The 13,529-nt window shown below is 48.4% G+C and overlaps 1 protein-coding gene across 5 annotated transcripts in view; it reads left to right on the top strand.

Annotated features, from left to right (window-relative positions):
- LOC105190778 (uncharacterized) overlaps positions 1-13,529 on the top strand; it is a 39,377-nt gene that overhangs the window by 22,912 nt on the left and 2,936 nt on the right. For all 5 annotated transcript variants that reach the window (XM_025305392.1, XM_025305390.1, XM_025305391.1 and 2 more), the window contains one exon: positions 11,319-12,857. In XM_025305392.1, the coding sequence (XP_025161177.1) occupies positions 11,422-12,857 (1,436 nt within the window). In that variant the 5' untranslated portion in view covers positions 11,319-11,421. The remainder of the gene's footprint in view (positions 1-11,318; positions 12,858-13,529) is intronic.

Below are 13,529 nucleotides of genomic sequence, written 5' to 3'. Positions count from 1 at the left end.
CTCTGCACGTTCTATCGGAACCATATAATTATACACGTAAAGAGACACAAACGCGCGCACATATGCGAATTAGAAACAGGAATTACAGGGAGAAGCGCATTGCGATTATCCGCTCGGATATCCAGCGAATCCGCGTCGAGGACTGATAGCCGTGAAATTGTCGAAATCTCCGTGACGCAATTAAGAATCGATCGCTTCGGCGGTTTCGTGAACGAAGTGACTGCCCGAAGGAATTACCGTTAAAGCGATCGTGACCTCGATTTATCCACGGCGGATTCTGTGTGCAGATCCGTGTTTCTGCAACGATACCCACCTAAATAACCGGATCTGCTATATGTTATTGCATCGAATGTATCGACGACATGTATCGAAGGGCATCGTTACTTTCCATCTTTCGCGCAGATGAGATGCTGATGTATGGGCGACAACTAATCCGTGTCCTGCTACTTAACGCTAATATTACTCGGATCAAAAACAGAGTATTGTGTCGTACATGGCGCGTCGAGAGAAATCGATTCGTCGCATCCTTCATGCAAATCGAGATCAAACGTCGATCTATAAAAAGAAACGAGGTGTCACGTAATGATTTTCGCATCGGCATTTCCAAGGACAGAGTCTAGGATCATTTGTTGCGTGTTTATAATCTTATAAGCCAGCAACTAATTTGCACAAGTATTTATGAGCTTCGTCCAAATGGACCCGAGATCAATTTTCAACAAGTGTATGCGCGTGTAACGTGACGACAAAGGACGATAGAAAAATTGGCGTCTACGTTTCGGTCGATAAATTACCGTGTCCAACGGCGTCTTACGGTCCAAAAATAGGACGCTCTCGATCGTCCTCCGCGTTTTTTCTCGCGGAGAAATCGGCAACCGTGTGCATCTTGTTCCCGTTGTGACGATGTATAAAATTTTTAGAGTAACGCCGCTAATCGCGACTGCACGCTACGAATCATGAAAGTGTGTGAAAGCCCGGGAAAGAGTGAGATATATATATGCGCTGCTCGTTAGACCAATACGTATGCATTATGCTCGTGCTTTAATAACCCAATTCCAACCGTTTTTAGCGACTAGAGTCTTTCTCTCTCTCTCTCTCTCTCTCTCTCTCTCTCTCAGACGCTCGTTCGAACGTGAAACAAGAAGACGAGCCGTTGGTAAGAGCTGAACGTGCGAATTATCACGACGCGTAGCGAATAAAATCGCGATAACCGCGATAAACGTCACACAATTCAGTCGATTTTTAACGAGTTAGTCCAATCAGGAACGGAGAGGAGAATTCAAATTGCTGATGAATCACGAGAAACCGGCAATAAACGCGTAAATGAATGTACGCGAGAAACGCGAGAGAAGATATCGCGGTATTAATCGAGCGATTCTCCGACGAGTGCGATCTCGATGTTTCCTCAAACGGAGGAGGTTGCAACGAGATCTTATGCTAATATCAAATGTTTTCGTAGCTGACTTCATTATCTATCCCATATCGGTTTCATGTCACGCAACGGTTCGCCGACGAGTCGCACTTAGTAATTAAATCGTCGCACGTTTCCTGTCGCTTGCGCAACACATGGAAAGCGAGCAATTAATTCCATAATCGACAAGGACAAGCGAGGATCTTCGCGCGCTAAATCGCCATTTCTTATGTATAATTCACGTCGGATACGGCCGTAGAAAACAGGTTGCATATGCGACGCATTGATACAACAATAATGCACGCTGGTAACGCTGGTTATGGCGCAAGCGAGATATCATCTCTTCTCTCGAGAGAATTATAATAAAGCGGCTGTCGTTCGCGCGAACGTCGACGCAACGCTCACTCCTCTTGTCGCGTTTCCTCCGTGTTGTAATCGTTCATCGTCAACGACGGCGCGTGGACGTCACTATTAACAGATGTCGGACGTTCTTACATTACGAATATCGAGAAGTTGCGACATGTGAGATGCATATGGAGAAAATGTGGAGAAAACGGTTTCATGGGACACCAGTTGCGGCTTGTGTGTTGTGCATTTCGTTCATCTCGCTCGAGCGAGAACGTGCGGCGGATGCGACGAAACTTTCCTTTGTTCGAGATGATTTGGTATCTTAACCGAAGCACTAAAAGAGGAATGGAAGAAAAGTGTTTTCGATACTTTTCATTCGTAAATATCAATCCGCGTACTTTTCTCCGCAACACGATGTTGATGAAACGACGTTTGCAAAGCGGATTTATAAAATACAGCTACGATCAGGGGCATAAACATTCATTCAGTAAATCGAACAAGCGATTGTGAATTAATGCGAATGGCGCGTTATATTTATAACGCACTTTTTATGATTTATGATTATATTCGATTAGCGTCATGCGTATTAGGTCAGTGCCTTCTAATTCACGGAGGCCGACAACTTTGACTCGCTACACGGTTCACGAGTGCAATAACTCGCATAACCTCGTCATCGAGATTCGTATCGTTTTCTCGAACGAAGAGCAAGAGCTGTGCATCGAAGGCGAGTGGCAAATCGTCAGCGATTCGCGACGCGAATAATTTGCGAATCCCCGTTGCGTTTTTCGATAGCGGTGATGGCCAGACGCGTGCAAAAGAAGCAACATGTGCGATCCAACCTGTGACCTCCTGCTCTCCTCTCGGTAACGGTTGTTGTACGACCCGAGTATTACAATCTGGCATCCCCGATAAAGTCGGTCGTGCAGCGCGTAGCAGACGTTAGCGTTGCACGTCGCGCGGCGCACGGTAGTTTCTCAATAAAAATTAATTTCTCGAGGCCGAGTAAACCGGCTGAAATTGTGACAGCAATAGCCGTATCGGGGAGGATATACCGCGAGTTATAGGCACACGTCGCGCTCTTTTCAATCAACGGTAAAAGCCGATTGAAATTTATGCAGTCAGAATGCCGCTCATGTGAATATCGTACGCGAGAAAGACCGCCGACGTAAATTCCAATCAACTCAAAGTAGTGCCGTTATCTTAATATTGGGCTGACTTACAAGTAGACGATCGCTTTCAGATCGCTTTATTTCGTTTGTGTGTGTACTGATTATTTTACCATAGATTTTAATCTATCAAACATTCATCATTATCAGTAATGACTTGCATCGGCGATTAATGAGCGCTTCAGTGATCGAAGTCGACATTCACTACGTTCGTCGGGAGTCATTCGCCGCGATTTCGTCCCGACAAAAGTGTTCGTCGTGAAAGTGGCATTCTTTAACCGGAGAAGGTTGCTATCGGGATACTTCTTCGAATCTCACGTGCAGCGTTATCGTCTGGCTGGAAAAAGAAAAGAAACCATCGACCCCGATCACTGGTTCGTTCGTACTACCGCACGAGACTCGCGCCTTTCCCGCGTCGCGGATGATCGTTCGGATAAAAGGCTGGAGTGGCACCTATGTGTTGGTCAAAATTAATTTCTCGAGACTGGTACGCCGACTCGAATCGTGACAGTGATAACCGTCTTAGAAAGCCGTATCGAAGGATATATCGCGAGTTACAAGCGCACACACAAGTCGTGTGCTCTATGTAGATTTTTAAAATAGGATAGGAAAGGCTTTGCTTGTACTGTGTCGAAGTGTTCTTACAGTTCTTATCACCTATGGTGTGCCGAAAATGATGTTGGCGCTTACCGGTAACGTCACGTTGTTACGTAATATCGGCTCTCGAGCCGAACACAGAAGGTAACTTGGGGAGAGGAATGTCCGTTCATTCCTCTCCTCTTTTCGTGTGGGCTGCTGCTGCCGCCGTCGTCGCGACCACGCGTCAATGCATGAGCATGTCGGTCAAATCAAGATTGCATCGACACGAGAAGGATCGTGTGCAGTTATCCCCGACGAGATGATGACGTACGTGCGGCCGGCAATTTAGAGTGCTATTTGCTTCCTGTGGAAGGGAACAACGGCCTCGTTTCGACATTCAGTGCCGTTAAGTATTTACGTATAACCAGCCTAATTGTGCGCGGGGCACAATGCGAAAAGTGAGTCGGCAAATTAGGTAGGCGTTTACGCGTCGATGTACGCGTCGCTCCTGCAAAGAGAAGGGATGTTAAAGAGGAAGAAGAAGAGCGAAACAAACGGAGCGACATATTAAGGTTGGAAACGAGGACTCTTATTGAAGTGCGACCTCGTCCGTGGCGCGTCCGTGATTAAAAGCTTACCGACCTTGCGCTCGAGCGCAAATTGATGGCAAATTGATGCACGCGTGGATGCGCGTGTAGGTCGGTGTAGGCAAAGCGATATCAGGATCGTCGAAACCGCGTTGCGGCAAGTCCGATTCTGCCGAATCTCAAATACCATTCGCGAACATATCGTTTCGAGGCACGCAGTTTCGATACCTACGTAGTAGTTTACCGGATACCTCACACAGCCGCGCGGTAATTTTCAAATTAGTTCCGATCCGACGTCGTATCTCAGTCCAGTGCACCTCGCTCCGTTTCAATTGCGAACGAAGCATTTTTTGCCGTCGCAAGTACCGAAATGTCGAAACAAGCGCTGTATATCGCCGCGCGATATCGCCCGGAAGTGGTTGGAATTTTCGAACCGCGGCCGAGCTGCGGCAAGAAGCGTCGGAAATAACTCAAAACGATAAAAAATCCGCGACTCCGGCAGCGGATATCGGATTGCGAGTCGAGGCTCGTGAACGCACATTGAGTTGATTCTATCCTTAACCGCGGCAGTTGCTGCTGCCGCTGATCGCGCGACGTGCAACGGATTCTGCGAAACTCGTCCCTCGTCGGCCAGACAGACCGGACAACCGTACCACGCTCGTATAAACTTCGCGAATGTAACTGTACGCGCGGCATAAGTGATACATATATTTGCATGGCAACTAGGCTTGGCTCGAGTCGCGAATTGCGCTTTTACGCGGCGTTGCTGCTTTAATTTCCGAGCGCTTCGTGCTTCCGTGGGTGGACTGTGTCATCTTGAGCGGCCTCATCCCCTCGGCCGTCTAGACGATCGCGACGCGTCACGAGCTCGCGCGCGTGTAAGAGACAAGCCCGGGAGAAGGGAAGTACTTTTGCGCTTGGGAAACCGTCCCCTGCTTACGCGATAATTTCCGCGGAAGAACCGCTCGCGCGAGTAACGCGCGACGGAGAACGTTCGACATCCCCGGCGATCTTTGTCTCGTAACAACAATACGGATTATTCAATCAGCACTCTCGACGCGTCCGGCTGCTGGTGAGTGAGCATCTCGTCGAGCTATTCGTATAATTTCCCGACGCGCGGCGGCGGCGGCGGCGGCGGCGGTGACGGCGGCGACGCATAGATAATTACTCGCACGCCGCGTCGTGCAAATTAATCGCCGCGTTTAGTTATTCCCTTTGCTTTCCCGACCCGTATCTGATATTACACCGAGTTACACATCGCGTTGCCATAATGTGATGCCGTGTAAAACACAAACGAGCGTCGGGTCTGCGAGATCGACGGGAAACGTGCGAGCGGCGCGAGAATCTCTCTCTCTCTCTTTCCCTCTCAATTCAAACGCCGCCGTGTGTGATTCACACATGCGTGTGTGCAATACACACACGTGGTACGGACGCGTATGCACGTGCATGCGTGTACAGGCAACTGCGGACGATATTGCACGCCACGACGGAATGCTATCTTGCTCTCGAATCGCGAAGATCGACGACGAGGAGAGACGAGGGACCCGCGTCGACTGGTGAAATCGCCCGCCATGGTGCGTCCCTATCGCTCTATCGACCTCGATCTATCCTTCTCTGTACTCCCCGTCAGTAACACCCCCCTTCCACCTTCCCACTCTCCGTACAATTAGGGTTAATTAGTACGCGTAAGCGAGAAATCGCAATTGGAGCAGGCGAGCAGTACGAGACGATGGTAACACCGGCGGTGGCAGCATCATTCGCTCTCTCCAGTCGACTTTCCACAAAATCGTCCTCGCTGGACTGCGAACGCGCGTATATGTGTGTGTGTGTGTGTGTGTGTCGTCATTTCTCCTATCTTTCTCTCGAACGTGTATCGAAACCGATGTAGTTTCTTTCGATCGTCTCAATCTCCAACTTTATATGCATACGAATAGATGAGGTCTCTAAAATAGCGCTTCGCTATTTTAGGTCAACAGCCGCTGTTTATGACGAGAATATGACGCGCGAAAAGAGAGTAGAGAGCGACCGTTTGTTACTCTCTTTCGAACAGAATGAATAAATTAAATTTCTTAATTTTATTCTTTTTTTATTTTTATGTCACTGATAGTAAGTCTTGACTGTAAGCTAATGTTTTAGATGGTTTCCACGTATCGAAATGTCGTGCTGAATGTCGCAATTCGATTCCATCGAAAGTATATATTGGCTGTCAATGAATCGTCTCGATGACTCATGAAACTCCAAAGTCATCGCCGGTTATTGTCCATTTGTATAATGGCCGGCGGTTTCGCCCGAGCGTAGTATCTTCTCCGACGCTCTCTTTCGTTGAATAACATCTTTCTCTACAACGGCCCGCGACGAAAGAAGGAATTGCGGAGGTGTTGCCAGCGGCGTTACGTAAATCATGAAATGCAGATGTAACTCGCGCGAGCGTAATGAGTCTTTAATTTCCGAGATATTCGAAAATATATCGTCTGCCATAACGCCGTTAGATCGTTAGGTAATAACATTGTTAGGTAATATGAACGAACGGCACATTCGGAATATCGCATACACACACACACACACACACACACACATATACGCACAATATCCGGAATTTAATAGAATTTCATGATTGCGGAGATATGAGCCGGATAAAAGATGAATCTTTCAGATTTCTCGTCTGCATAAAGTTTCGCGGTAAAAAGATCGCGCTTCTGCAAAGATTCCGGAAATAGCAATCGTGCGCGAGGGAATTTTCGAGTCGCGTTTATCTCATGTCAAAATGTTTCATGAAACACGACTTATAGTTGGCTTGATGCAATCACGGATATTTTAACCGACCTTACTTGCGTAATAATTCCGAAAATTGCTGGCATTACAATGATATAATGTCATCGTACAGATACCCGCCTTGACTCCATCAAGCGAAAGTAATTAAGAGTCGGACGGTCCTAACGGACGGATCGTGCCTCGCCACACAGAAGTCGTGGAATCCGACTGGCAGAATCGTCATTTACTGGCGAGGCATGGCTGCTATGACTCAGCTTGTATGTCGCGTACAACATTGACGAATAATTTATCGGCGAGTGGCGCGTAAGCGGATAGAGAAGTATTAACGAACCGAAAGGCGCGCACGCGAAGGACTTTACTTCTTCTTTCGTCTTTAGTTGGGCGATAGAAGCGCTTACGGAACAAGCGTACTTATACTTTTCCTCTCTTTTTCTCTCTCTTTCTTCCCGTTTCATTCTCTTATTTTGCAAAAAAGACGGGGATTTGCGCGGGAATGCCTTCCAATCGAGCCGCGGTATGCAATTACGATCGCGCGACGAGGATGCATATTTACTTTGTTAACGGCGCCGCTGCCATTACGTCGACGGGCGATTAAATGAACGGGGGAGTTTCATTTTCCATTAGAATCTTATCGGCGATCTTGAGCTCTTGCGGCTATATAAGCGCTAGTCACACGCGTTATCGCATATAGTATCGCCCTACGATAACGGAATCGGCAAACATGGCTGCTTCGACGAAAAAATGCTTTTCTATACTGGTACGTCGCATTTAAGTGTTTCATCTCACATTGTTTGCATCATAACGATCGGGTTATCATAAAATGACCATGTTAATTGAATTCGCGATCAAACGATGTTTCCTATTTGTATCAATTATATTTGTTTCATACAAAATTCTTATAAAATCCAGTGTACCAGTGGTAAAGATGGCGTAAGGCTTGGCGATCTCTTGAAAAGAATTCCGTCTTTATCTTTTATACATATAATTTATATATATTTCGCATTTGAATGTAAATGTATTCACGTTTCTTGCCTTTTAGTTTCTTAACCGTTAAGTCAAACCTGTTCGTAATCAATCGATGATCTAAATTTGATAGATCTTCCATTCGGCGTTCTTTAACGATCACTTAAGAATCTCAGTGGGCTCACTTATGAGAATTACGACGTTAAAAATAGCTGATATTCTTATTTTGCCAACCTTGAGATATTTCGGTAATAAAGATACCTGCCTAACGGCAAACACGTGGTGAGAATTCAGATTCGTTGACGAAATTCTTCGCACTTGAAATCAACAAGAAACGCGATGAGAGTAATGAATTTTCCAGTCGTGATCGAAAGGTTTTGCATTTTACTCTCTGTTTTCATCGAAAATTGAGTTGTATCAAATTAAATTGTACTGAGTTGAATAAAGCTAAATATTTTATTATTTGATAGAAATAATCTAATACATCGAAATATAAAGCCCGAACTCGATTATTGCGAAAATCAATATGCTCGGCTTTACCGTGAATCCTCGTTATACTTTGTAACAGAGAAAAATAAGTGACTGTATCGCTAACAACCGAGGTGATCCGGTACGCGATTAAAAAAGTCCCTCATATCGAGCATTTCAGGTTACGAGCGGCTATTCTCCATCTGTTTTTCGTAAACAAACAAAAAGCCGCCGACGGGTTTGGAAGCGAACGGAGTTCCGGGCAGAAGCAAGGCGATCTTTGCATCGCTGCGTTTTCGGCTTGTTATTAACCTCCTTTCACTTAATCGTCGATAACGACGACTGTGTCAGCGTCACTCGTAAATCCGGTGTGTCGATGTGTCGTTGTCGGTGATGTAGCCGGTAGTGAATGAATGTGTAAACTATTTCGCAAGACTAGGCGTTTAGTCTTGACTGAATTCCCTTCAAGGCATACGCGTGTTCTACATTAAACCTTTCGCCCCCTCGCGGCTATTTCCGTCATAATAAAAAATGTTTCTAAATTTGTAACACACACAAGAAGAAGCGATAGCTTTCATATCACTCGAAATTTCTTCGAAGTACACGCGCGAAAAAAGTAGTTTTTACAGTTACGTCTCACTTTGCGGAAGAATCTCCCGATGTGTTCGACACTTTGGGTACGGCAAATATTTGTCACGTATAATCTTTCAGAAATTTGTACTATCTAGTTACATATTGACATGTACAAAAATTCCGCTATTGTCGCGGAATGAAAGAATATTTCGCGGGAGATACAAGTTACTCTATTAATAACGAGCTCACAAAAGCAATGAGCACAATGGGTGACTGTAGTCGACGCTCGTATCGAAAAGATTAAATTTCTCTTTTAGCAAACGCAGCCACACGGGACGTAACGAAAGGGCTGTATCGAGTAATGGTGATCGTATCGATACGATAGCGTTTGTTCCGCGCAATTTGCGTTCGCTGACCGATCCGTATAGCGCGCGCGCGCGTACGATTGTTAATTCCGCGCTACAAATGATAAGAACGGACGAAATGAAACGCGGGAACGCGGTGGCATCGCGCTCCGCTGCATATGTGCGAGAACACATCGAATAGCGCTTTTGTACGTAATTTTGCGCGACGACGACGATGCGGAGAGCGAGTCGTAACGAATCGCGACTTATCGAGCTTGGCGTGACGGCAGATTAAATAAATCCACGCTAATTAGTGACGCCTCGAGCGGACGCCTTTGGACGCTCAACGAGCACGGTATTCCGCGACGTGTCCCGCTGCGTACCGCTGCGCGGAAACCCCCGTAAGAAAGTACATAAATCCACCGATTAGATACGCCGCGACGGACACTTTCGGCGCCTTTAATCGCCGATGCGATTACGGCCCATGATAAACATCGCGGATGCTAGGGAATCGCGCGCTTCAATCGAGGTCGTGGAGTATCGCGCCATGTGGAAAATCTCTCTCCCCCCTCTCTACTCTCCTTGGTGCGCTCCTTTAACCGGCAATATCCTCGCGTTACGAAAATTCGAAAGGACTAACGACGTTCCCGAGCGATTTAATTAGACGTGTCGCAAGATCCGCGCGAGATACCACCGCTCTCTATTTCGTAGCGGCCGAAAGTGCAACGCGCGCCAAACGCTCTCGTTCGTCAGGCTCGAAGGCGCGAAAAATTGGAGCGGAGGGACATTGACGCGACCGCTCCCGGGGACGTTAATCGATGGCAACGATAAATGGGTAGATCAGAGCCGGGAGTGCGCGATTAACTGTGCGCGATCTATTATTTATCCTTGGGGCGCGCGCGCGCGACACAAACGCCGATACGCCAATCTCTATTTAATAGCGAGCGTCGAGCGTCGAACTCGCGCGTTCTCGCGCGCCCAAGCACGTATAACCGTCGTAATAGCTTACATCTCGGCTAACATTATCGAATCCGCAATTGACGGGGGGCGGGGGGGGGGGATCTCGCAAGGCGTTCTCGAGACATTACATGTCCAGCGTACGTGACGATGTCGCGAAGCCGCGGCCGCCGGTCGGGCCTTCTAGGAAAATCCTAGGTCGTGGTCGAGCGAGCCTGATCCTGAGACTCGCCATCATCGCCTAAGTCCGCACGGTGGGGCAGGGGGGGAAGAAGGAAGAGAGGCTAGATGAGGGGGGAAACATCGCGTCGGGCAGAAGGCCCGAGGTGGTCAGGAAGGGAGGAGGTTAGATGGAGCGAGGTGCAAAAGGTGAAAAACAGTTTGCCATCAGCATAACCGGTTTCACGTATCTCTGAACGGGTCTCTCCTTCCCTCCCTCACTCTCCCTCTCTCTCTCTCTCTCTCTCTCTCTCTCTCTCTCTCCCTCACTCTCTCTCTCTCTCTCTCTCTCTCTCTCTCTTTCTTTTTCTCTCTTTCGCTCTGCCGAGACTTGCACGATCCAGCCAACGGGGTTTCGCTCGACAGGGTCGCTCGCTTTCCTGATGATAGTCGAGTACCGGCTACTGGTGGCGGTGTCCTTATACAGTTAAGGACATTATCTCTCGTCTTCTGGCCCAAATTCCGCGGGAGATCATATCACGGATTGTTTTCGCATTTCGTCTCGCTCGTGGATCACGTCCCGAGCCGAGCGACGAGGACCATTCGTTCCGCTGCATCTGCTCGAGACTGATGACTCTTCGCGTTAAGAGACCCGCAAAACCCAATGCCGTGACGGCAATTTGGCGAATGAGACGCGAATAAATTCGCGAAATTCTATTTAGACCGCGTCCAAGATCCAAGATCGCCTCGAACGCCTCGAAATGGTGGTCTCTTCAGATAATTCGCGCGATTGATTTCTTGATTTCTCAACTTAGCTGATTTAGCTGATTCGACAGCGGCGAACGGTCGGCACCGAAATTCCCCAAAACCGTTTTTCATAATTGAAATCTTAATAACTTCCTTTTGCGAATCAATGACACTGATCACCGCTGATATTTAACGTCCGTGTTACGTAAGCTCACGTATCGACAGCTCGCGGAACCTTTTGTTGCAGACTCGGTGCTCACGTCGGGGACGTGCTTGAAAGTGACGAGCGCAGTAGTCAGCGGCGGCGATCACGTCGCGTTTACCGGGTGAACAGCGCGGGGACAGCAGCGATGGTACACAGTTGCTCGTCGAGGTGCGCCAAGCGCGCCTTCGTCTTCCTGTTTGCCTGGGGCCTGCTGATGATCGCGGCGGTGCAGTTTCGCCACCTGGAGAACAGGGCGCTGCGCGACGGTGCGCCAACAGCCGAGGAGAGCGTCGGCAACCTGGCGGAGGTCGGCGATGGCAGTAGTACCGGCAACGAGCGCGGTACGCGCCGCTCCTCGAGCCTGAGCCTGTCCCGCTATCTGCTGCAAAGAACACTCGGCGAATCCGGTGGTCCCGCCAATTCCGCGGGCAACGGCGCTCTCTTGACCACCCTGACCACGATCAGGAACCGTCTGGAGGCGACCAAGAGTCCGCTCGAGCTCGAGCCGCTGTTGGACAAAAGACCAGCCAAGACTGAGCAGCAGTTGATCGAAGAGATCGCCGAGAGGATACCCAGCCTGCCATTGAGCGACTGGACCAGGAATAATAGACTGAACCAGAAGAAAGGCAACGACAGCTGCTCGCGGTACCCGCAGATCTACGATCTCGAGTTCAATAATATCTACTGGCAGACGCTGCGCACCAGCAACGGCACGTTCCAGTTCTTCGGGGCGTTCTATGACAATCGGCGGCTGTCGAAGATCGGGCCAGCGGTGAGAATCGTCGGGATGATCGATCGAATCGAGCCAACTGTGAAGACGTACTGTCAATTGTGGTACGAAGGAGAGCGAGAGCCCAGGATCGTCGAGACACTCGAGTACAAGTACATCTGGTACGCCAAGTGGGGTAACTACAAGCAGGGTATCTATCAACCGTACGTGATAGCGTGCAAGGTGCCACCTCACCTGTCGAGCAAGCCGCCCTCGTCCGTCTCGATGGTCGAGAAGCGTTGCGACACGGCTAGTAATAATCTGCGGGTGATCTACAACAGGCCCGAGCGAAAGAAGGGCTTTGCGGTGTGCGTGAAAGGTCTGGACTTTCTGCACGAGGACCTGTCGGTCCGGCTGGTCGAGTGGATCGAGCTGATCAGCCTGTTGGGTGCCGACAAGATCTACTTCTACGAGCTGCAGGTGCACCCGAACGTGACCAAGGTGCTGCAGCATTATCAGCGCTTGGGTATGGTACACGTGACCCCGTTGACCTTGCCAGGCGGCCAGCCGAACGTGCCGGCCTTCCAGCACATGTACCTCACGAAGAAGACCAACCACAAGCGGCAGAACGAGCTGATACCGTACAATGACTGTCTGTACAAGCACATGTACGAGTACGAGTACATCGCGCTGTTGGACGTCGACGAGGTGATCATGCCGGTGAACGACGCGACTTGGCAGGGTCTGATGCGCCGAGTGCTGCCGAAGGCACTGAAAATACGGAACGAGACTCGCGCCTCGTACAACGTCAGGAACGTCTACTTCCTCGACGACCTACTGCACTCTCATGGTTACTTCAAGGACATACCCAAGTGAGTAAGACTTCTACTTTCACGCCACTCGCGGCATTCGGATCGGCCGTTAATCGGCCGTCCGTGAAGGGAACGCTGAAGGTGGATAGCTTGCGGAACCCGCCGACCGATCGGCGGTGTCACGGTTCCCTTCCGACGGATACCGGGAGATTGTGATTACGGGCGCGGGATGGGAAACGTGATAAACGTTGGATGAATTTGCTCTCCGCGGTAATAAACACACGTGTTTGCGCTCATTCTATTTCACGTGCACATTGGCCGCTGCTTTATCTCGCGGTGTTCCTTCTTTCATGTTTATCGCTCCAAGTCGGCAATGAATTTGAAACATCGAAAAGGCATTTTTCTCCTATCTCTGAATTGATATCGATCGATGGTGTATTAATCTATGAACGTTTTGTACAAATCATTCGCGTTTTATCATTTCGTTTCGTGAAATCAGACACAATTAAATCTGAAAATAGAAAAAATTTGAGAAAACTTGCAAGATTTTGCTAAAGGTAAGTTGCCTATAAGTATATATATATATATATATATATATATATGATATATAGTTATTTAATATTCATTAACTATATTTTATTTGGACAAATATTTCATTGTTATTTATTTTTACCGAATATTACGGAGACCGCTAAGACGTCGTTTGATTTCTGGAGTTTCAAGAATTGTCGC

Source organism: Harpegnathos saltator, unplaced genomic scaffold (assembly GCF_003227715.2).
Source record: "Harpegnathos saltator strain DR-91 unplaced genomic scaffold, Hsal_v8.6 scaffold694, whole genome shotgun sequence".
Taxonomy (NCBI): Eukaryota; Metazoa; Arthropoda; class Insecta; order Hymenoptera; family Formicidae; genus Harpegnathos; species Harpegnathos saltator.
Note: the sequence above shows the minus strand (reverse complement) of the source record. Positions and strands in the feature narration are given on the sequence as shown.